A 25316-nucleotide genomic window follows, 5' to 3' on the forward strand; every position below is an offset into this window, starting at 1 on the left:
ACCCATCTTTCTTATTTACAATTTTATTAACCACCAACTCTGCATATTAGTAACTTAAATATGTTTATACAGCTAATTATTAAGTCTTTCTTCCCATCACTTACAACTATATTTGGGAATGCCGAGTAATAGTGGAATAATTGAACTTCAATTATACGCGCATTGTAGTATAAAATATAACTATACTATACATTATTACTATGTTTGTAGTTTGAAATCTAAATTAATCTGCTCAAAAAATAACAATATTTTCTAAACAAGATTTTTCGATTAATTTTTGCAGCCTCATATAATAATATGTTCTGTAAACATTTAATTGTTAAATGTCACAGACTTGTTTGCTCATTTGTTCAATACAAATACCATTTTTTTCCTAATATGGACAAAACTGGTGTGTCAAAAATTAAAGCTTGTCTTCAATTAGCCATTTTATAAATAACTAGTTAAATATAATACATCAAAAGATTTCTCATTTAGAATGTAAAAAATAAACATTTTTTCTACATCTTGGCTTCATTCAAAAAGCTTGGAAGCTGAAAGTTTAGAAGTCCTCTAATTTATGCAAATATCAATCACAAAAATGCCATTAGCGTTAGTTAATTCAGTTTTGTCCATATTAACACGCTTTTTTAAAATCATACACTAAAGTGAACTCTAGTATCGAACTGTAATCTTAATCTAACTCATATGGAACACCATTAACACTACATGCACCATTTGTAGCGTCTTATCGAGATAAAACTACAGTAGACCCGCGGTAATCCGTATAAATTCTACATATTGTATTGATTCCATCTCTTGTCTCCATTAAATTATCGGATTGTTGGTCAAATGTAATACTTTTCAGAAAGTTCTGGGCTACAGCGTGTCGGGCAGTACTATATAGTCCGACAAATTAGTAAATTAGTGACCGCATTGCATTGTCGTATTATCGCAGGTGTACTATTCACGTGTCGGTCTTGTCGCTGGGCTTGTCCGCGGGTGGGTCCAGTGTCCGCGGCCGTAGCGGGCTTGCGGTCAGCTCTCGGTGGAGACGCATTGCTGGGATCTCCACGAAGAGAGCCAGGGGCACCGCCGCCGCGTATGATAGGCAAGCTACGCCGAACCATTCTAGTATCTGTAAATTTGAGTTTAACAAAAAGCGTCTTTTAGAATATTTTTTATAGAAATAATCCCCAGCGACCCAACTAACTCCAAATAGGCTAAATGCTACGTTATTAGGTAACACAAAGAATGTCATGCATCGGCTAACTTTAAGTGGTAGATATTACTAGCAGATGAGCGACAAAAGTGACTTTGACTTAGAACACGGAAGATTACGGATCAGTGTACGTCGATCGAGGAGGCACTACCGCTGTATCCATTTTCATTGTGACTTACTGTTGTAGAGGCCATCTCATTCGTCTTGAGTGGCAATGCGTGTGTGATCGGCTTCAGGTAGAACCTATTCGTCTATGGGCAGTAGTAACCGTATACCATGAGGATTGGTAGCGCCTTAGCTACTTATATCTACGTATCATATACGTACGGCGTTGGGTCTGTCGAGCTGCGCGGGCGCGAGGCGCTGGGCGAGCAGCGCGGCGTGCAGCGGGATGTGCAGCAGCAGCGCGCCGAACGACAGCCGCGCCAGCACCGTGCCGCCCGCCGCGAACCACGACCGCCATGGAGCTGGTGCATCACACTCAATTCTAGTAAACTGATTTAAGATGGCGAAGGGGTTGTCTGTGATTTAATTATTAATTAAAATAAAATGATAAGTATAAATAAAGAGTCATTAGAAACTTTAATGAGATCGACTAAGTATTTAATACCCTATGCATATATGTACCTATAATAATAAATAGGTATTAACTGTATCTAAATTGTAAGTATTAGTTTTAATTTAAATAGTCTTTAATTGTTTTTTTAATTAACAAATTATTATGAATAAAGCACACAACAGAAAATAATTTAACTCCTCATTGGCTAATAAAATATTATACAACTATTATAAAATATTATAAAACAACCACCATAACATGGAGAGGGTCGATTAAAATGTAATTTTACTTTTTTTAGAACACAGTTTTCTAAAACGATTTTAGAAGATTCTCTGACTACATTCATTTCATGTCGGCGCGGGAGAAGTCTGACGGTATGGTAAGTCCCTTGCTTCTTAGATGACGGTGCCACTCAAATTGTTGACTGTTGGTTCATTAAATGTTACATAAATATGAAGTTCACACAAGACTAGCGTAAAGTGGTACTCACATCGAATGCCATTAATAGCCCCAAGCAGCGCCACAGCCACGCATGCGATGAACACTGGTCGCTCGAGAGCGGCCAGGGCAGCGGCGACGCCCCGCGGCGGCGGCCCCGCGCCCAGCGCCAGCGGGGACAGCGCCGCCCACCACAGCGCCGCGGGTGCCCCCAGCACTGACACCCAGCGGAACACCTGCGAGAAACGACTTAGTTTAGCTCTATCTTTATACAAGTTGTTACCAATTTAATATAGAAGGAGTCATAGATATTCAGTAGGATAATATATCTATGGAAGGAGCACCTGATAATGAGTAGCTACTGCTGCTTATGGACATATGCAATTCAAAAAGCTTGTCTGGAAATAATGATAAAACAGACAAATATAAAACAGGTACAAAAATATTTCAAGACCCGCGTGGCGGAGCGGTCACCATACCGGGCTGACGCGCAGAGCACCCACGATACAGGGAATCCTAGTGTGAGGCTGTGAGTGCAGACAGGGTGCTTTATTTCTAACTTATGTAGCTATAGGTCCGCACCTACGTACCTATCAAAATAGGGTATAAGAAAATTAGCCCAGCAGGTCTATCATTGGAAGTATCTAATTGTATATAATGTTACATCGTTAAATTGCCTATGCAAGGTCTAGGTCACACCCCTTTGCCACGTACCTATATTTACACTGTCTTAAATTATTCATAATTCCCTACCTAATGCATGAAATTGATTCTACGTCTCCTAACATAATTAATAACACAGGAAATGTTGATATTGAGTGATTCGACATGTAACCACAGAGTGCGTAATCTATGTTTATTTTGCACATACCTACATCTAGATAACTTATGTGTAATTATGTAGATAGGTAGGTAAATACCAACCTACACATACTTAAGATTGAAGATATGGATTTATCAAGTATCTCGTGGCAATAAAACTGAAATCAACTGGCTTTCTAATATGTATTTCTAACGTGCATTAGAAAATCATTACTAATGAACAAAACGATATGCTTAACAACGTACCTATACCAACAAGTTGTAAAGTTGGGAAAAATGTGGTCATCATATTCCGATAACACAAAACCCCTTAATATTTATAACTATAACATGAATGTACAAAAGAGTCTATTAAAATATCTTAATTAAAACCGAGAATTCTGTTATCAAATGTCAAGTCTATTAAAATATTGCAATAATAAAATTAAAACCCAGAATTTTGTTAGAAAACGTAATTAATGTCTGCAATTAGTTATGCGTGTATTATCTTAGATGTCCATTTCGCAAGCAAGGAGCTTTCCGCCTTTCTCCCGATTACGTCACCTTGTTTCTACATCACCGGGAATGCTGGTTTACCATCGGTCAGTTTTGATGACAATCTTAAATCTTACTTTAATGTTCACGAAAGAGCTTTAAGCTATAAAAAGGTTATTTTCCAGTGGAAAATTTATTTAAACTACCTACGAATGAATTTATTTTATGTCAGCAAGTATCTCCCATCAGTTGCAATATAGGGTTTGAACTTTCCGCTTGTAGAATGTAGATACCTATGCTGTGCTAGCGTATGCCCAAATGGGCACTAAAATATTATTGCGCATAGGCACGATGCTTATTTTATTTAAAACTTAGCGGTTGTCTTGTACACATATTTTAAATAATTAAAGAATTTAAGGTGGTAGAACTTTTTATAGTTCAGATGTGGAGGCACCATTACCACTTCTATTTTGCCTCATAACAGAACATCTTCGACGCTGACGCTGAAGCTGCACGCTTCAGCGTCAGCGTCGACGATGTGCTGACGAATGTAGTGAGAATACGACGTACTCCATGTTATGCGCGTTGAACGACCGGTCCCCGCTGTACTGCACGCGTATCGACCTAACATGATAGGTATAGTCCGCGCCAAACTTCTAGCCCGCTTTGAAGTTGTTGAGCGCAGGTGTAGTCAGAGAGCTAATACGGTCGAACACAAGCATATACTCCGTAGCCACAGGAAGGGCACACTAACGCAGCACGAGCGTGAGCGAGCAGCGGGTGGGTGCCGGGGGGGTCCCACACTGTCTCCTTTCCGCTAATATCTACAACTTGTTATTGCGAAGCGACTCGTTTCTATATTCGGAGCGGACTAGCAGTTTGGCGCGGACTTTACTCCATCGTATGCGTGTTGAGCGACCGCTTCCCGCGAGCTAAGGCGCTAGGTAACAGTGGTGCAGGTCACCTGGCAGCGCGTGATGACGCGCGAGCCGCGCAGCGCGTGGTGCGCGTGCGCGAGCAGCAGGCCCGCCAGCGCGCCCGCCGCGTTGCCCAGCGGCGACTGGTACAGCGCGTTGAACGACCGCTCCCCGCTGTACTTCACGCGCACTGACCTGCCACAACAGAATACTGGTTATACTGAGAGTTTGTGGGCTAGAAGTTTACTGCCAGATTTAGGCCTCTCTCAATAACATAGAGATGCTGTAGTAACCACGTTTGGCCGTGGATGTTAGTGACCACGTAATATAGCTGACTTTGTAAGAAAGCAGAGTTATGCGCTGCTGTGCTCGGCATGGTGTACTTATCCAAGGCATTCCATCTAAGGATTTCATGGAGGGTAGCAACTTATCTGTGGCCAATCTTAGGTAGATCTAGGGTTGGGTCCAGATATTCATTGGCCGCAGTAACCACTTAACATCGGGTGATCTGTAGTTTTGTCTCAATAATTTAGTTTACTTGGCCTAGTTATAGTATACATACTCATTTCGATTTTTTTTTTGCATCTCTTTAAATGAAGATTTATTATCTACTAAATTTAAACTAAAAGTAAGACTTACTCTGGTCGATGCACGACGAGAGTGGGCACGAGTTCCCACGCGTATGCCAGGCCGAGCGTGAACACGGTGACGCCCACGAACAGCACGCCCAGCAGTGGGATGGCGCAGCGGCGGCCGCGCAGCGCCAGCGTCAGCACCAACGCCAGCGCGTACAGCTGCATGTCCGCTGCGAGGTACCTGGATAGACGAGGATGCTATAGGGATCTGAGAATGTCTACGATTTGAGAAGAATAAACTAAGAATTATTTTTCAGGTATTAACTTAACGTCTTGTGTATTTGAATTTATACGTCCTACAAATTTGGCCAAAACATAATTAACGTATTGTAACTATTACATTTGTATTACAATGGACTACGTATGTATCCATTCCACATCACTTCAAAATAATTTCTTTACCAAAATTATTCCATATATGTAGATCTCACCAAGTCTGAATAAGGCACTTCTCGTCCGCCTGCACCAGGTTGTTGAGGTAGAGCAGCTGGGTCCACCACTTGCGGCGGCAGACCGCGGCCTCCGCGCGGACCAGCGGCACCCACTGCGGCCCAGCGCCCAGCCGCTCCCACCAGGTCCCCGCGAACCACACCACGAAGTAGTAGCTTGGACTTATCCTGTATTCATCAAATAGTTCATTACTAAAGTGATCAAAGTTAAGAAGTACTCGATCTTTCTCATAACAGAAATTTTCATAATAGAACCAATCTGATTTCAGCGATAGATGTAACATTATACTGAGTAGTAATTAAGTACACTAGTCTACTCTAATAATAATGTCAGTAACTGACTTATTCGAAGACTAAAATTAACTTTTTTAGCAAAAATATGTATATCATAAACATTCAAGTTATAAATCTAAATTATCAAAAACATTTACATTTAAATTAGACGAATGAAAAAGAGAATGAAATTTATTGCAAAAATTCAGTTAAGAACATTTTGCACTGAATAATCAGGTAGAGCTTGGTACCTATTTTGGGTTAGTAATACTTTCTAATCAATATTCTTTTATAGTATACAGAAATAATTAATGGATGTGGACTAACCTCTGGGAAGTCTACATCGTAAATAAAGCTCATATTATGTATAGTTTGGCATGTCCTTTGAAACAATAATCATCGGTGCTTGCACTTACCTGATGACCCTATTGAGCATGGTCTTGAAGAAGGTCTGCACCGGCGGCAGATGCTGCTTGTCGAGAAGCAGCTTGTTGGCGAGCAGGAAGCTGGCCATCAGGAAGAAGATCTGCACAACCAGCGTACTGTTGGTCATGAGGATGGCGTCGCCGGCGAGACGCGTCTGTGTAAGAAAAATAAATATTAAATGAAATTACTGTGATTCACTTCGCACTATTTCAATTTCATGTTGTATCGATTTTGTTGAAGGCAGAATTATGCGCACGAGCATCCCTCATCATGGAATCATCATCAAATCTTACATTTAGGCCTTTGGCTGAAGAGATGACAGTCAAACGGAAATAATGGCTAGCTTCACATAGGTAGGAAATGACAGAAAAATGATTGGTTGATGATTTCGGGATTAGCCATGCTAATGCTTGGCTTCTGGTTTTTGGAAAATTAATGCATAAACATTACTAACTCAGTGGTAAATATAATAGTGATTATTGGTATACCGCAGAGCGCTTACGTTGGACATGACAATACAATGAAAAGTATTCGTTAGGTTTGAATAATAATACTAGATTAACCGTAAATTAGTGTCCTTACCTGTTCATATGACCTGGTATCAGCGATATACGACAGGGTACCAAGCCAGCACACGTGCTCAATGATGACACACATCATGCAGAACACACGTAACCCGTCGAAGATCGTGAGGTCGGCAGTGGTGGATGTCGCCGGGGGCGCCACCAGCGCGCGCCATGACTGACGGAGCGACCACGATAGCGCCCAGCGCGCACCTGGCAGATTTTTGTTATAATATAGGGCGAGCATACAGTCCACCTGATGGTAAGCGGCTACTGCCGGCCATGGACATGAGCAATTAACCCCAGATAGGATCAGATATTTCTACTAGAGGTCGGCTACAGATGCGCCGCTGCCCTTGAGGACTAAGCTGAAACGCCTCGGTAAAGTATGTCTCCCTTACCATACCCTTCAAACCGGAACATAGCAGCGCTTAACACTGCTGTTGTTAGGTAGTTGAAATGAAAAATGTATAGTTACGAAAAATTGCACTTTCTTTTCTACTATAACCTAATTTCCCAACCATAAAAATCTATGAAGCAATGTCAATTAAGCGTATATTTAGATATTATTACACGCGAAGTAAATATAAAATATAAATAATCACTTGCTGCTGTCGTAAGAAAAAATATCTTGGAACCGATTTGCATAATTTAAATGCAATTGAGGTAAATCTGCCTCTGTTGAGTAATTTTCCTTTCGTTTACGCTGTAAGGAAGTTCTCATAACTTTGGTGTTAATTACTGCTGGGAGTCACTTGTCTTTTGGAGGCTAATCTTTACCATCATTTCCGTGCTAAGATGATCACCGTTACTTAACAGTTTAATGATTAAACAGATGATTAAAAACATAGTGCCGTAATTGTGGTTATATATGCCCGTGGTGAAATTTTGAATTTGAAAGAAAGAAAGAAGAAAGAAAATAATTTATTCGGCAAAAAATATACAATAAAACACAGATAGAAAATTGCATACAAAAAAGAACATTATAAATATTTTCTAACCGAAAAGGTCTCCACTAAGCTTTAATGTTTTAGGTAAGCTTAGTCACCTGAAACACTGGTATTCTGTGGAGCCTGTAAAACACTGTGTGCGCGCGAGTGATACGTGTATGCGTATGTGTGTGTGCGTGTGTGTGTGAGTGAGTGAACATATGTGTGACAGAATGAGTGTGAATATGAATGAAACAGTCGAAGGCAAGGCAAGTGTATTATTGAATAGAATTTAAGGTATAGTAGGTAAGCTAATGTAAAATGTTGACATTTGTAACTAAATTTGTAACATGTACGTATGTCTCTCAGTTTATTATATATTCTTGTAGTCAAATAGGTCGTTTTTGTTCGAGAATTAAATAATTATAAAGATTACATTTAAAGGAATTAACTGTTTTCGAGTTTCTTATTTGTTCTACGAGATATTAATTTGCGTTCTCCGAGTTTTTTTTATCGAAAGAGAATTAACCTAATCAATCAAAGCAGTGCTTAGCCTAGTAATTAAAAACTTGGCCTCTCATTCTGACGGTACGAGGTTCAAATCCTAGGCGCCAACACCGACTTTTCAGAGAATTGTGCATTTTAGAAATTAATTATCACTTGCTTAAACAGCAAAGGAAAACATTGCGAGGAAAACTGAGGAAAGCCTCGGGAGCTTAAACAAAGAATTATTGGAATTTGCCAATTCGCACTTGGACAGCGCAGTGGACTATGGTCTAAGCCCCTCTCACTATGAGAAGAGATTCGTGTCCAGAAATGGGACAATAATGGGTTGATGACAATTACGTTTTGGCTGATTCTGAGGCTTTTAAAGATAATGTCACGTCAGTTTGAGCTTCGACATAATTGGCGTGTAATCTAAAGATAAAGTCTCAATTAGGGTTTTACGTTAGATCTGGTCGTAGCGGGGTTCTTGTGCAAGACGGCGGTAAACCACAAATTGTCTTAGTTATACCTACTAATAGTAAACATTACTATTGCATACTGCAATAACTCAGCTTTGAAATTGCTGGCCCAGTTTCTAGGGCCTTAGACGCTTAGCTAAAACCTATGACTTTTGTTTTGCATGTATCTAGACATAGAAGGTTTGGATTTCACGTATGCTAATATGATTTCGGAAATGTGAGCATTTTAACTATTACAATCGTAAATTAAGAAAAACTTTACGAAGAATGTTTTTGAAAATGCTTAAAAGCCGTAATCCCTGCTTTATTGCAGATAAGCCTATGATATGTATGATATGAGATGTAAGACATACACATTAGTTACACTTCAAGATACTGAAGGGACTTCGAAGGGTACAATTAATCTTAGTTAGTGGCGATGTCACTCATAACTGCACGAGAGAAAAGGACTGATTAACTGTTATGAATTGTATTAACAATGTGTGCGTATTCAAATGTTTTAATTATAATACTTGCAATACTAGTTTTAATTACATAAACCTCAAAACTAGCTAGAACAACCATGTTTTTATGTAATCAAAGTTACAGGCATTCGTTTTCTCTGTTAGGAGAGGTGCAGAGACGGAGAGGTGATCGAAACTTTTGTGTCCTGTCCTGTCCTACTTCTCTGTAAAACAATAATGTTAAGGGCTGCTCTGTAGAGGCTATCCTTCGCAAGGTATGGCTTCTGTTCCAGACAGCCCGAACCCATGCTACGCCACTGCACTGTGATGGTTTGAAGAGTGTGTCAGGCCAGAGATATCTACATAAGGCAGTCCAATTTTCGGTGTTTTAAAACATGAATGGTGCACAATGATGTTGAAATACACCTTTACATGTTAAAATATTTATATTACATGAATTAAGTAGGTCTCTTTGATAGTTAAATATCTCGTTTAGCAACTTCAGTTACCGACTGCTGTTATACTTCCGGCAATATTCAATCAGAAGTAGAACTTCGTAAGCATATGAGTCATGACACGCCGTGACCCCGATACGCAGACTGGATGATTAATTATTTATTAATTAACGCTTTCTATATTTTATTTTATACTATCTGGAAGTAGCCAATGAACAAACAGTCCACTTGATGGTAATGGTCACTGCTGTATGTGGACAACTGTTATCCCAGATGGGTTTGAAGTCCCACTTGAAGTTGGCCATAGATACGTTGCTCCCTCCGTGTAATGCCTCATGTTTTTCCCTTACCCTTCAAATCAGAGCATAGTAACCCTTAAGCATAGATTAGTAAAGATTACTCATTCCTAACAAGAAAATGTAACCAGTTTTGACAATTGAAATTGTCACTGTCATCTATTTTCGTGTTTGAAAAATATTAATAAAATGTAGTTTTTAGAGCATTTACGAATGATACGATATTTCTCCGCACTTTTTCTTCGATTTTGTATTTTTGCACCGCTTAACAGCGCATTGTTCCGCGTAAATTACACCATGACAGCCGTTAAATGGCTGACAGAATTGTCAGCCGTTTAGGCCATTTAATGGCTTCCTTCATTACAAGGCGGTGAGATATACTTATCTAGGCCGTTAAGGTATTAATAGGTGCGGAGTTGGAGTTACGGAGTCAATAGAATAAGGGTTCTGTCTGTTGTATTGTGTTGTGGGGGTCACGAACCCAAAAATTAGTACACAAACCTCACACCAAGAACTGAAGCCCTAATTAAATGTTTGGACATCGGACTGACCGGGAAGCGAACCTGGAACCCAGCGTGACCAACCGGCTTAATGCCTCCTGCGTTACACGGGTCAACAAGATTGTAACTATATTCAATTCCAAAAATTGCTAATATAATCCACGCTAATTATGTCATAATTCCGTAGTGAAGGTGGTCAGTAACCACTGGTTAGATAACTCAGGACGGGTGGTTGCGACATAGCCGTCTAAACTCCAATGGAAGGGAAGCCAGTCGAAGGACCTACATTCTAAATATGGTTTCTTTGAAGCAATCATAAAATTGAGGAAGAGGAACTTAGGAACATAAGTTACGATAGTTCGATGAATGGGAATTTAAATTTGTCTTATGTATTACTTCTTAAAAAACGCTAAGACCAACAAGTTATGGCTTGTAAGATTCTTATATAATTATAAAAAAATCATCATCATTATCATCAACCCATTACTGTCCCCCTGCTAGGCACGGTCCTCTTAGAATGAGAAGAACAAGGCCTTAGTCCACCGCGCTGGCCAAGTGCGAATTATCTTATATATAAAATTTTCGTGTAACAATGTTAGTATGGCTCCTCCGAAATGGCTTTACCGATTTTCACCCAAATTTTATATGCATATTCAGCAGGCCTGTGAATCGGCTACTATCTATTTTTCATATTTTTGTTCACCCTTAACATTTTTCTTATTTATATGGCAACGCTAGGATCAGTATGTTTCGACTGGGGAGCCTACTATGAAGCCGTCTTGCGCTTAAATTAGATTTGCGTATCAGGGATTCAAACCTATGACCCGTGAATTAAGAACCTGAATTTCAAACCATTAGACTAGCATTGCTATTATATTGCGTATTCACTTTAAAGTTTATATCTTATGTTCCTAGTAATAGTAACCTGAATTTGGTGGACGCACAGGCGTGCATCTATATAATATGTATTATGTATGTATTATTGCTTGATGTGGCAAGAGTAATAATCCACAAATTATAAATAAACAGAATGCAAGTACAGTAGAGAACTGCACTTACTTGAAACTCACTTGAAGTAACGGTCATATACCTCCTTCCTTCAATTTATTTGTATGGATAAGTAAATGTCAACACATTATTGGTCAACGGGCTGTTAAACTGAGGTAAATAACAAAGCCCTTCATTGGGTGTATTAGGACCGGTTTGATCCCAACGACTCAGAACTCATATTATACATATTTTTTTTATAACATAGGCGTAGCAGACGAGCATGCAGTCCATCTGATGGTAAGTGTTTACTGCCGCCCATGGACATCTTTAATCAACCCCGAATAGGTATAGATATTCCTACCTGAGGTCGGCCACAGATGCGCCGCTACCCCCTAAGTTGGGATGCCTCGGAAAAGTATGTCTCCCTTACCACACCCTTCAAACCAGCACACAGCAGCCCTTAACTCTTTTTATATCGCACTGCTGAGTACATCTAGGTCCTCTACGCAAAATTGGAAAATTTTGGGTAAAGACCCACGCAAATAAAAATTTGCGTGTCTAGCGGTCATCCATCAAAGTTCCGACAGCAAGAGCCATTGCTTAACTTTGTAAAGACAAATCGCGGGGCGACGCGCGCTACACAAATGACTGTTTAAAAACTTTTAATATTATTAGCATCCATAAATCAGGCCTATATAATCAAGTCACTTAAAGAGGGCTTAGTAAATTATGATGTCAATTAATGTCATAATAACATATGTGGATGGATGTGTGTTGACATATTATTAACTTACCGCTTGTGTAAGGTATGCTAATTTAATTCTTGTTGTCAATTACTGTTAACATATGTGTTTTTGAAAGTCTGTGATTTATTTTTGTGTGTTTTTAAGATGGTAGATGTTTGTAACTGTAGTAAATTCTTTAAAACTTTGGCCACATCAACTCTACAGCTGTTTTTGTTTAATAGCAGAAGTGTGGCTGTTTTTTTGAAATAATGTAGCAACGTATATAAATATTTTTTCAAGGTGTGTCCTGTCACAGTCCTCAGGAGTAGGTTTCCGTTTTAAATGAGGTTCATTACAGATTAAGCGACTGAATGGCCGATAGCACACCGAGAAAACAAAAAACAACTAGGAAAAAACTAGATATCCATATACCGTATTTTTATCAAGTACTAGTTTTTGCCCGCGGCTTCGCCCGCGTTTAAAAGATAATAATATGACATACTAACATACATAAAACTGAAAATTCGTACCTTCATTGGAACGACAGTGGCGTCATCTGGCGAAAATTGATCGTACCAACTCTGGAGCCTTCGTGGGCTCATGGACAACAACTTTGCTAAAAAAATTCACTTGATCAAATGCATAGTTTATGATTCAATCCTTACTAATATCGATTAAAATAATCGTTTTTTTTTAGTCTAAAAGATCGATTCTCCTATTAATCGATCTTAGATCGCCTTCCCTAGTTCCCGTGGGATTTCCGGGATAAAAACTATCCTATGTCCTTTCTCGGGCCTCAGACTATCTTTGTACAAAATTTCATTAAAATCGGTTCAGTGGTTTAGGCGTGAAGAAAAGACAACCAGACAGACAGACAGACAGAGTTACTTTCGGATTTATAATATTAAGTAAGGATAAGGATAAGGAAGTAAGGATTAGGTATATACTGAGATCGACCATAAATACGTTTCCCTGTATCCCACACAAGCAAGTTAGAATGCGTCACATTATTTTATAGGGCCCGAAGACAGAAAAAATACATAAATGGAACCAAAGAGTTAGGATATTATAATTACTTCGCAATCACAAAAATGTTGTTAATAATTACATAAGGCATAATTATCTAATTTGTGATTCAGGACAGGATATTATAATTACTTCGCAAGTACAACAATGTTGTTAACAGGCATATTTACTCGTATCTAATTTGTCATTCAGGACAGGATATTATGTGAGAAATTACCTCGCAATTACAAAAATGTTGTTAACAGGCATAATGGAAGCTGTTAGAACCAGATTAGCCTAACTACAAAAAACGATTTACAACGATTTACTTTACCATTTACTATGGCGACGCGATTCATTTCTATATTCAGAGCGAACTAGCTGTTTTACGCGGACTATACAACATTTTTAAATACGATAATAGGTCAAAAATTATTAAAATGCAGTTAGGCCACTCTGGTTCTAGCAGCCTCAATTTGTCTTATTTGTGATTCAGGACAAAATAAAATATACAGAAATTATATAAGTTTCTCTTTTAAGTCGCTTAGTACCCATCCGTGTGAGGAAATCGCCATTTGTATTTAAATTGCTAAGGGTATTCATAGCCTTTATCAGTGCCTAGCCCATTATATTACGACATGAATGATTTATATTAATGTGGATGTCGGCTAGAAAGCTAGCGCTAACATCTATCACAGAAAACGATTCACAGTTCATACAAGCATAATGAAGCCTACACGACAGATGTGGCAACTTGCTTCTAAATGGACGGCCAATAGAAGTCTTTACACTGCCTTCACTTGATAATTAAGTGCGTGACATATATTGAGAAAGTGAGGCTTTGTTTAAAATATATGTTACTGGACTTATATAAAAGAATGATTATTGATGATGTTGATGCAAACTGCTGTCCACCTGATGATAAATTATCTCTGCCGTCCAATAACGTATGCTATCATTTTTCAGTAGCTTTTAGGTTCAAACTAGGGTTGACAACCCTTTTTTAATAAAAAATAGAATTTGTTGAATTGTATTTGAAATAAACTTTGTATACTTAAATATAAGCCAACAATTTTTTTTGACGACCTTTTTCTTCGGGGAAGAATTACCGATTTATTTTAGTATAAATTTTCCTTCTTTATTATTTTTGTCTTTTACACTACTTATGGGTGGATCCCTAGTTCTACACAACCATGCGTTCTTATAAAGTTGTAAATACATTGAAGCCATTGAATCCATCTCGAGTTTGTGTTTTTGCTTTACATTGCTATAAGAAAGCAGATAGAAGAGTAATGATGAGTTTTAATCTTTAAAGTAACTTAGTGAACTTACCTTTCTTAGCATGATCAGAGAGTGTAAGGTCCAGGGTGGTACTAATAGCAGTCAGAGCCAGCAGCACAGCCACCAGTGCGGCGAAGGCTCGCTCGTTGGTGTTCAGCGGGGCTGCCTGGTCGTCCGGCCCTCGCACACAGTAGTCCAGCTGGTACAGCCGAGCTGACAGGTTGTAGGTGGACATCATGCTCTCGTTCACGCAGGAAGCAAACCTAACAAATAATCATTTGTAATAATTATAGTTTAAAAACTAAAAACCACGCTAAAATCTCAAAAGGAAAATCGTGAATCATTAATATCTTAATGAGGAGAATAATATAATATTATTAAAATTGTGTATTGTCATCGGTTCTTGATAAGTGTCCAAAATTTTAAATTAATCGGACCGTTCAAAGTGAGTAAAAATTGAGTTCAAAGATTCCGTTACATACATACAACAAAATTTGTACAATAGTACATACCTACTCATAGAAAATCAACTTGTAGAATTGTTGTATGTGAAATCCAGTACATAAATACAGTCATAGTCTTTAAATCAGTGATAGGTTAAGAAACTGGTCTCTTGATCGAAGGGTCCAAAGATCAAATCCCAGGACGCACTTCTGATTTTTCAAAGTTATGTACATATTGGACATTAATTAAACGGACTTGCTTAAACGGTAAAGAAAAACATCGTGAGGAAATCTGCATACCGGAGAAATGTAAAAAAAAATTCAAAGGTATGTGAAGTCTACCGATGCGCACTTGGCCAACGCGGTGGACTATGGCTTTATCCTTCTCATTCTGAAAGGAGACCCGCGTTTAGCGGGACAGTAAAGGGTTGTTGTTGCTGATGATGATGATAGTTATTTAAGTAAATACAAACCAAGCGTGTATGCCAGGGGGATGGTCGCGGGCGGCCTCCGGAGGCGGCGCACCACATCGCCGCGTCACGCACACACCCCGGTGCAGACGTGTGTGGTTGAAGTTGTGCACATAGTTCGCGGAGTAGCGCTGCAACAACATCGCTGGTTAGATTGGTAACTGCAGACCACCTGATAACGGCGCCGGTACTATTTATGTTACCGTATGGTTGCCGATGGCTACAAGTATATTGTATATGTATGTATATATGTATAATAATGTGTCAAATAAAACAAATACATATATGAAATCAGAGTATACTTGTAGGGATCCAAAAAATTACATAAGTACGAGTACAAATCATTCTAAACGTGATTTCGAATTTCGATTAGTTAACTTTTTGATGTGAAACATCTATAAGGTAGCCGCACGTAAAACCGATTTCTGGCGTGGCGACGCATGCCGTACGATGGTATATATATACAGTCTATATGCAGTAGTGTGTACGGTGTGGCGACGCCATGCGCACAAATCGTATTTTCGTCAATTTTATCATCATGACATATTTAGTTCCTATCACAATATGTTCTTTTCTGCATATTACTTTTACAAAATAATGTCGATGTTTCACATCTGCCAGGCGTCCCGTTACGGCTCACATTGTTTTTTTTTGCCCAGTTTGACTTGAAACCATTTTTTACAATTTTCAAACGATCAAGTCTGATCTGATAGTAAGCAGTCGCTACCGTCTATAAACATTTTTGACCAACTCTACATTTTATGTAGAACAGGTTCTATCTGAAGCTCATCGCCGATTATTTATCACTCATGATGACTGAGATAATCACCTCATATGTAAGTCAGACTATATCCACGTACTGGCACCGAAACACAGAACTTCACAGTAAAATAGATATGACGGTACCTACCCATTCTTACCATACAAGCTCTACCACCTTTCGAATTACTATCTTAAAGTCCACCGTATTTACATAATGAATGAAATGTTTATATCACATAATTACAAAAATTCTGACCCGGTAATAGAATTTGGTACACTTTATTACGAATAACCAGTCAAAAACTAGACCATGATATCTTTTACATCAAATATGTATCACTTCTAAAATAAATTACCTCCGAGAAATGGTTATGTAAGGCCGAATACTACTAGGGTTGCCACCTATTCCGTAATATGTAGGATTGTACTATTATAATAGTACGGAATATTTTAATCGGTAATTCAGATGTGGTAACCCTTCACATAATCACTTCATGAATGGTGGTTTCCAGTATTTCAATATTGAAGGTATTAGATTCTGGTGGTAGCCACAGCCACACCTATTTCTATCTAATAACAGCAGTGTTAAGCGCTGCTGTGTTCTGGTTTGAAGGGTGTGGTAAGGGAGACATACCTTTCCCAGGCGTTCCAGCTTAGTCCTAAGGGGTAGCGTCGCATTTATGGCCGACCTCAGGTAGGAGTCTAATCCTATATCTTTTTATTATATAAAAATAAGAAGATCGGTGAAAACAACAAAACGTAAAGTTACAACAAGATATAAAGTAGGTATAAAGTAGTAGATATAAAGTGTTAACTTTCTTTTTGTAATTTTATTTTATTTTTTTAGCTTCTTTCCCCTTTATTTATTATTTGTTCTATAGTATGCTATCTCTATATTTACACTTAATTTTATATATTAGTCCTGCATCTATCATTTAATTGCACCCTCCCTATTATTTTAAGTCATCACTTCTTTAACTCCTCATCCTAAGGTTGTCTGGAAGAGATCGCTGTTTTAGCGATAAGACCGCCTTTTGTATCGTCCAAAATTGTATGTTTTGTTTTGTGTTCTTTTTTGGGTACAATAAAGAATATTATTATTATTATTAAAGTAGGTAAGTCGTCTAACCATGAATTATCGTAAATGGCCGACATAAAATAACAATGTGCATTGTATGTAATCTATAATAAAGTGAGTCGGCGAGAAATAAATTTGTTTAGTCCGCCCCTACCTTCTAGTCCGCTCTGAAGTTGTTGCACGCAGATGTAGGTATTCAGAGAGCCAATGCGGTTGAACACACTACAAGCATATATTCCATAGATACAGTAAGAGCACACTAACGTAGCTATGTACCTGTGTGCTAGCGGACGGGTGCTGGCCTGCTGGGGGTCCCGCGCTGTCTTCGTCCCACTAATATCTACAATTTGCTGCTACGACTCGTTTCGATATTCAGAGCGGACTACAACTTTGGCGCCTACTCTACCTACTTTACCCGATTGCAGAGGGTAATGTTCGAGCGTATGTGACAACCATAAGCAACAAAAAGCAAAAACGCTTATCATTACACATCACTAACCAAACTGGGTTAACCAAACGTTCAAAATTCGGAACGCAAAATATTATGCACAAAATAAGTGCAATCCTTACACATCTGTGTTGACTTTCGCGAAAAAATTCCGTTATGTAATTGAATAACACAAAACGGTGTTATTTCGAAAACTGGGTAGCTTGCACCGACACCGCTAACTTTAATAAATCAGATTAAGTATGCACATCTTTTCATTTCCTTCTCTTTTACTGACTGACTTTAAGTGATTTAATCAAAAATATAGATAAAATATAATTTAGTTCTCGTATTACGAAGTTGCTATTGGTGATCGAAGATTATGAAGTACGGAGTGCGTTCTAGTGACACATGTTGTACTCTTTAGAAATAATATACAGAGCTATAGTATAAATAGGTATTAAGTCCTCGACAGAAAATGAGATTGAAAATGTAAATATTACCTAAAATAAATCGTGTAAGAAAAATGTGTCCATATAAACAGGAAGGATCCTCATGTATTTTATTTTATATTTATTGCGATCCAGTTGCGTTAAGAACTGCTATCTAAGGATTGCAACCAGGAACTGCCGTTCAACATGTCCCGAAGTCAAAGCGTTTAAGCTCACATGAAAAGCTACTAGCGGTAACCCATACAACGTCTGATGTTGCTTAACTTTATAGATAAATCACTATCTGCAAAAGCCTTAAGCGAGCAGTCCAGTTACATAAAGTAATGGAAGATATAGATCGACAACGAAGAGATAAGAAGAGCTAGTCTTATATAATATCTTAAATGTCACATATAAAAAATCTTTGTATAACGCATACACAGGCGAACCTTTGTATTTGTAAATTTGCAAAACTAAGCTCTAGCTCCACATGTTTCTTAAGCGTAGGTTTTTCATTGATAGTGTTTTTTAAAGATGAGTAGTTCCGTTTCTTCTCCATAACGAAACACCTTGCGAAGTGGTGGTCAATTATTGACGTTAAAATAGAATCCTGTAAAAGACTTACTTTGAAAAATCTATGTTTTCATTGATATAGAATGAATGAAACGGTAAGATATATTTATGTCACACATATTTCCTCGGTCCAAACCGGAATCCTAGTATTTGCAAGGCGCTTAATAGAGGTCAAAATATTGTTTTTAACTTTTGTTGACCATCTCTGGTTATTAAATAATAAGGAGTTGCGTAAATCGGTTTATTTGGACATGAACGGACCTCAATCCGGAGTATGTCACGCTTACATCGGCCGTTGACCCTCCCTCCCTCCCTCACAGGAAACTCCTTTCACTCTCAACGGGTTGCCGGCTTATCTTAACTTAGGAAACTATTTGTAGGTAAATTAAATACAGCTGTTATTAACAGCTGTATTTAATGCAAGTTTCTAAGCAACAAAACGGTCTAGTCTCAGGCCGCGCTAAGAAGGGTGCCATAGAATTGCAACTCAACAGCGATGAACACTGCTATCCAGATATAATCAGGGATTTTTTGTAGAAGATGCTAGTGTGCATGCAGTTCACATGATCGTAAATGGCAACTGCCACCCACTGATATCTTCAATTAATTCCAGATAGGATTAGAGTTCTATATATCTATAAGTTCTGGGTCAGCCAATTAGATACTTTACTAGTTTACTACTCTTGGGGACTAGGGAAGAATTCTACCACCTTGACCTTTGTAAAGTTTACCTTTGTAAAGTTTTGTGAAGCCGTTATTGTAGAAAAATTTTGTATATTTGTGTTGTATGCTTAAATATTTATTTACCTATTTTGTACGGGGAAACTTCCAAAATAAGTTAGTTTAGTAGGACCTTTGATTCATCGGTTAATTTTCTGGGTTAACATTTCACCTTTACAGTATTGATATCAAAATAAGGACGAACTTTAGCATTTAAACTGCTGTGTTCTGGTTTAAGAGATAAGATTTACATAACGTTCCATGTCCGTCACTACTTAACAAATATGTATTTTAAAATTTAAATAATTATTAAGGTGGAAGAATTATTCGTGATTCAAACCCGAAGTCACTATCGCCACAACTACTTCTGCTCTATAACAGCAGTGTTAAGTGCTGCCGTGTTCCAGTTTAGAAGGTTTGGTAAGGAAAACAGTCGTAAACGAAAATAAAATTGCAGCTTACTCTAAGGGTAGCAATGCATCTGTGGCCCACCGCAGGTAGGACACCAATCCTATTTTGGGTTGATTACAGATGTTCATGAACAGCAACCATAAGGACTGCTTGCTCCTTTGTTATTTCGTATTCATCCATCCATCAGCCTTTTAAGGTCCACTACTGGACATAGCCCTCCCATAATTGACGTTACTCCAACCGGTCCCGTACACTTTGAATCTAGCGGTTTCCTACCGTCTTTTTCCGGTTATCGGTCCACCTGATCGGGGGTGACCTGAGCTCCTTTAGTTATTATGGTATGGTAAGATGATGTCTAACCTTCATGGTGGTGAACAGTGGGTTGTGTGTACGGGCCTGCAGCTCGAAGCTCCCGAGGCAGTAGATCCCGCGCGTGGCCAGGCAGCCGGGGTACTCGTCCAGGTCGAACAGCTTCGGCATCTTGTAGTACTCCTCATCTGGAAACCATATTACCTCTTAGTCGCTGACCAGAACTGGGTTTTCAGCTGAAACCGAACTTTCAGTTATTGTCTTAGTTTCGGCTAAAATCGAAATCGAAACAGATTTTTTTAGATATATAAAAGTTTACACAAGTCCCTAGAATTTAAAGATTTATACACTCGTAGAAAGTATTTATAATAGACGAGACACCTCTTTTAACTAATGTGTTTTGATTCATTAGGGAGGTACATAAAAAAATAAAACAATTATCTGACTTGTCACCCGCGGCTCATAGGAATACTGACGGTCAAGACAAGAACCCGGTATAGGCGGAACCAATTTTTAAGGTAATTTCGATAAAAGTAAAGGACAGTCGATACTAATATTATAAAGAGGAAAACTTTGTTTGTTTGATTGTAATGAATAGGCTCTAAAACTACTGGACCGATTTCAAAAATTCTTTCACCATTCGAAAGCTACATTATCCACGAGCAACATAGGCTATATTTTATATGAAATATATTTGATAAATAGATTTTGAGGCGGTACAAAGTTTGCCGGGTCAGCTAGTATGAAATAATACCGTGTGACTTGTAATGTTTAAGGTTCCAGTTCAATAAATAAGTTATTTACTGAGGTGCACGTAGGCTGTGAATCGAAGTTGTAAGCGATTATACTAGTAAATAATTAAAACTGTAACTTGTACCTCAAATACTCGTACTATTGATTCTTATTGGTAAAATTATGAAGATTTTTATAGCTGCTATTAAAATGACATATAGCTATATTTCATGTGTAATAATAAGCACACAGCTTAATCCACATGAAGCATAGATGCATGCATGAAGCAGAGATCTATAGTAGCATCTTGGAAAGTGAGAGGTTAAGAGTTACAATATAAATATTGTCATTCTGTTGTATAATTTTACTCCTAGTTCAAGCGGTTTTTTGATCATAAAATATATTTTAACGTAAAAGTCATAGAGCCGAATATGTAATTGTTACGATTTTAATATGCAGAAGAATTTTATTTTCCGTGACGACAATTTTCTGTATTTACTTCGATTATTGCGTGTATTTTCTTGTAAATAATTTTCTAGGTTCAACGAAGACTGCATAGAGCCTATTAGATACACTTATTATGAATGTCATAAAATCCTTCTAAGTATACTCTACTTTACTCTTTTTAAAATAACTTTGAATCGAAACTTGTTAATTAAATGAAAATTTGTTTAGGTTTTACACCATGCAATAGGCCCTGAGATCCAATTAATTTTGCAGAAACATAACAATCGAACAATTGTTAACAATATAATTACGTATACTTGACAATTAAAAAATGTAAGGACAATTACAAGTTAGAAACTCCAAATCATTTTCAAAAACAGTGTTTCTTGAACTTGAATCTTTAGTCGTTATCACAAAAAATATTGATGATAAAGTATTGCATTTGATTCAATTGAGTTTCTCGAAAAGCATAAGTAACTTTAAACTCTTACACTTAGTCCTAATTCCTACTTTTAAGAGACATTGAAAAATAATTTGAATTAATTTATTAACATACGTACATTATATAACTGTAAAAAATTATATACAAATCAAAGTAGACTAAAATTGATTTCTTCGCCAATTTGTATGATGTAAACAAATACCTAACGATAACTTTACGACATGTTAGGTAAAAGGAAAATGGCAAGTTACGTTTAAACAATTAACATTCGATGCCGACTTAACAAACAGCTGACCGATTGCGAATTTGACCTACTTGGAAACTAAGGAAAGTCAGTAATTGAATCAATCTTATTTTTGCATAGTCTTTATTCTATATGTAACGAGCTGACCCCGCGGTTTCACCTGCATTTAAAATACTCGGGAGATTATATGGGTTTTATTTGTTTTATTTGGACGCCTCCCGACCAGGTGGACTGATGACCTGAAGCGGACGGCGAGTAACTGCTGGATTCAGACGGCTCAAGACTGGTTAGAGTGACGCAGACTAGGGGAGGCCTATGTCCAGCAGTGGACTCGCAAAGGCTGATGAATGGATATTTGTTTTACACGGATTCCTAATTTTTCTCTAATATAAAAGTTAGAAAACAAAGCAAGTGAGTAATTGAATCGATTTTATTATTTTGCAGTCTTTATATTATATGTAACATTGACCCGACGGTTTCACCCTGCATTTAAAAATGTTAATACTTAGGAAATTCTATGGGGTATCATTTTTTAAGCGGATCCCTAATTTATTTGTTAAGTAAAAGTAGCTTAAGTTACTCTATATATAGAATTAGGTGCTGCGAAAATCGGTTTAGCCGCTTTATTAACCGAAGCCGGTGATTAGCCGCAACAAACAGACGGACCAATAGACAAATTTAATAGTCCCCTTATCCCCTATCCCTTATCCCTTATCCCTGTAGTTCCGGGACAAGAATAGGGCTACGGTATCCCCTGCCTGTCGTAAGAGGCGACTAAAAGGGGGCTTCTGGGGTCGTGGGTGGCAAGAGTGGGAGCTCGAACCACCCAGCCAACGGCCCCGGGAAGGACGGCGGTATGTGTGGTCGCATACCGTCGTATGCACCAGACGGTGCGGTGAGCGATAAGCTCACCTGGGCGGAGCCCGACGGGGCAATGCGCTAAGAGGACTCCGGTTGCGTTCCTTTGGAGATCCCGGAGTCCTCTACGCAGCGCTGAGGACGGCCACCGGGGGGGTTTTAGTGCGGTAAGAGTCCCACATAACCCTGTGTCGCTCCCAAGGCATCGGGTACCTTTTGGAGGTTTCCCCCTCGTCAACAAAAAAAAAAAAAAAAAAAAAAAAAAAAAAAAAAAAAAAAAAAAAAAAAAAAAAAAAAAAAAAGACAAATTTAATAATTGCATACGTTTTTAAGATGTTAAGATGTTAAAGCTGTTATTTTGATGTTATAAACAGACACTTCCATTTTATTTATTTATATAGACTACCTGTTCTCGCTGAAAGGCAGATAACTGACAATGAATTTTTATATTATTGTATTAGCTTGCGGTAGTTATTTTAATATCACACACAATATAAAAATATCACAATAAAACAGTCAATATAAAGTAGATTTTTTTCATAAACTACTTAAGTTTATATTCTGAAGGTCCAATGTATCCTAGTTATCATTAGCTTCCGTTAGTTACCAGGTAAATAATAAGGTACACGTACATTTATATTATACCAACCGAGGGATTTTAATATTAATTAAGTGATTATGATTAAATAAATACGATGGATGTATTTTGTAAATAATTAAGTCTAAAAAAGTCCGTTAGAATAGAGTTGAATTCAAATATGTTTATTCATTCGGGAACTTATGTAGAGAGTACAAACGGACATCAATCAAATGAAATTAATGGACAAACTGTTAATTTTATCAAACTAAATAGATTTTTAGATAGAGATTAATCTGCTCAAAATAAATATATAAGAATCTGAGTTTAGTCGAAACAGGTAATAATCAAAAATATCAAAAACATACCGGTAAGTTCGTAAATAATGCCGTCCGCATCTGTTTTATTTTCCACTTCCCCAGACACATCAGGAACCGCTGCAAACGCACTGTCCTCACCATCCAGTCCAAAACCGTCACTAGCATTCACAAAGGCACCAAAAACTCTACCCACACTATTATTTAGGTCTACTTCGTGTAAGTTTATCGTGTCAGTGATAGTAGCGAAGAGGCTGTTATTCTGTGTGGCAAAGTATTGTTCGGTGGCGAAGTGGCCGCTGGTGGCGAAGTTGGTGGCCACCACGAGGGTGGCGAGCGCGAGGGCGGTCAGCGCGCGCACCGGCATGGCTCTCACTGACCGCGCCGCGCCGCTTGCGTAACTACCACTACCATGCCGCGGTGTGATCACTGTTCGTTATATATCATTTATATAATTCAAGTTCACGTATGTTTATATTAAGCCTAAATACTTATTATAACGCCGCCCTAGATTAGTGACTCTTTTCGTGGGTATCGAAGGAGGAGATTAGGGGATTAAATCCAGGAAATGGGAAGCAACATCTTTGAGTAAATTTGGTTGTCTAATGTGGTCAACATGATGTATGAGTGCAATGTGCATGTAGATAACGTCCGCACTTTGTTCTTGAGAGCTGTCTCGCTCTTAGATAATGGCAATTCGGCATTTCGATGAAATTAATCAGCAGTAAGTAGAAAACCATGCTGACTTGCATATATGTACCTGCAATTCAGCGCCATATCGCACTACTTGCCCGTGGTACAAGCTGAGTTTGTCCATTTTCGCGGTCGTCACAACACTTCCCTTTTTTGTTTGGTTTTTTTTCTCTTTCTGGTATTTTATTTCTATTGCAATTATCCGAATAAATTTCTTTCTTTATTTGTTTTGTCTTTAAATTTTCATATGTCCATGGGGGGCAGCTTGCACTAACCCTTGGCTATTTTTCTATGAAAAAAATGTGTAGTTACTATTTGGGGTAATTGCCAGCAGACGAACTCGGGGGTAAACGCATGTGTATGTAAAATATTGCGTAGGTGATATGAAGGTTTTTATATTATCAATTTGTAGTTCAACGCTTTGCAATCGATGCACTATCGCCGCATCCTTCGTACGATTACTTTCATTGATTTATTCTCGGAACAAAGTCCGGATATATCATATCAATTTCCTTTCATATCGTCGTGTACATTTGACCATGGTCTATGACCGCAATATTGGTAGACACCTAAACAGAAGGTAAAAACGCGTTTCCTTTGATCTTAGTCAAAGTAAGAACGCCATTTTTAGAATATTTGCTCCCTCGAAAATATTAAACACATTTTTAAATAAATATATAAGAATAGTACACAAGCATGCAGTCGGCCTGATGGTAAGTATCTACTGCAGCCCATGGACATCTGTAATCAACCCCAGATAGGATTAAATATTCCATATCTGAGATCGGCCATAGACGGGCCGCTATCCCTGAGGACTAAGCTGGAAGGCGTCGGAAAAGTGTGTCTCCTACACTAAATATACTAACAAAAGTATCATGAGAGAAGTATCTCCTAGTTGTCGTGGGTTAAATGCAATGCCCAGCACGGAAAGGGTTGCAACAACTGTATTGTAGAAAAAAAAATTATAAAAAAAGTCGGCGCTCAATATATTTCGTTGGATAACGATGTAAACAGCATGTCTAATATGAGCGCCGAC

General features: G+C 38.2%; 1 protein-coding gene across 1 annotated transcript; it reads right to left on the reverse strand.

The window, feature by feature from the left end:
- Positions 1–7: 7 nt before the first annotated feature.
- On the reverse strand, positions 8–23971 carry LOC140745999 (O-acyltransferase like protein). The gene is made up of 12 exons (XM_073077976.1): positions 23639–23971; positions 20022–20158; positions 15263–15390; positions 14398–14609; positions 6777–6970; positions 6185–6348; positions 5478–5663; positions 5051–5227; positions 4459–4606; positions 2251–2434; positions 1529–1668; positions 8–1117 (listed from the first exon to the last, which is right to left on the reverse strand). The coding sequence occupies exons 1-12, from the start codon at positions 23952–23954 to the stop codon at positions 947–949; spliced, it is 2157 nt and encodes a 718-aa protein (XP_072934077.1). The 5' UTR covers positions 23955–23971; the 3' UTR covers positions 8–946.
- Positions 23972–25316: the final 1345 nt, after the last annotated feature.

The sequence above is a fragment of the Epargyreus clarus genome, unplaced genomic scaffold (genome assembly GCF_041222505.1).
Source record: "Epargyreus clarus isolate Ecla_fem2 unplaced genomic scaffold, WU_Ecla_fem_2.2 ptg000012l, whole genome shotgun sequence".
NCBI classification, from domain to species: domain Eukaryota; kingdom Metazoa; phylum Arthropoda; class Insecta; order Lepidoptera; family Hesperiidae; genus Epargyreus; species Epargyreus clarus.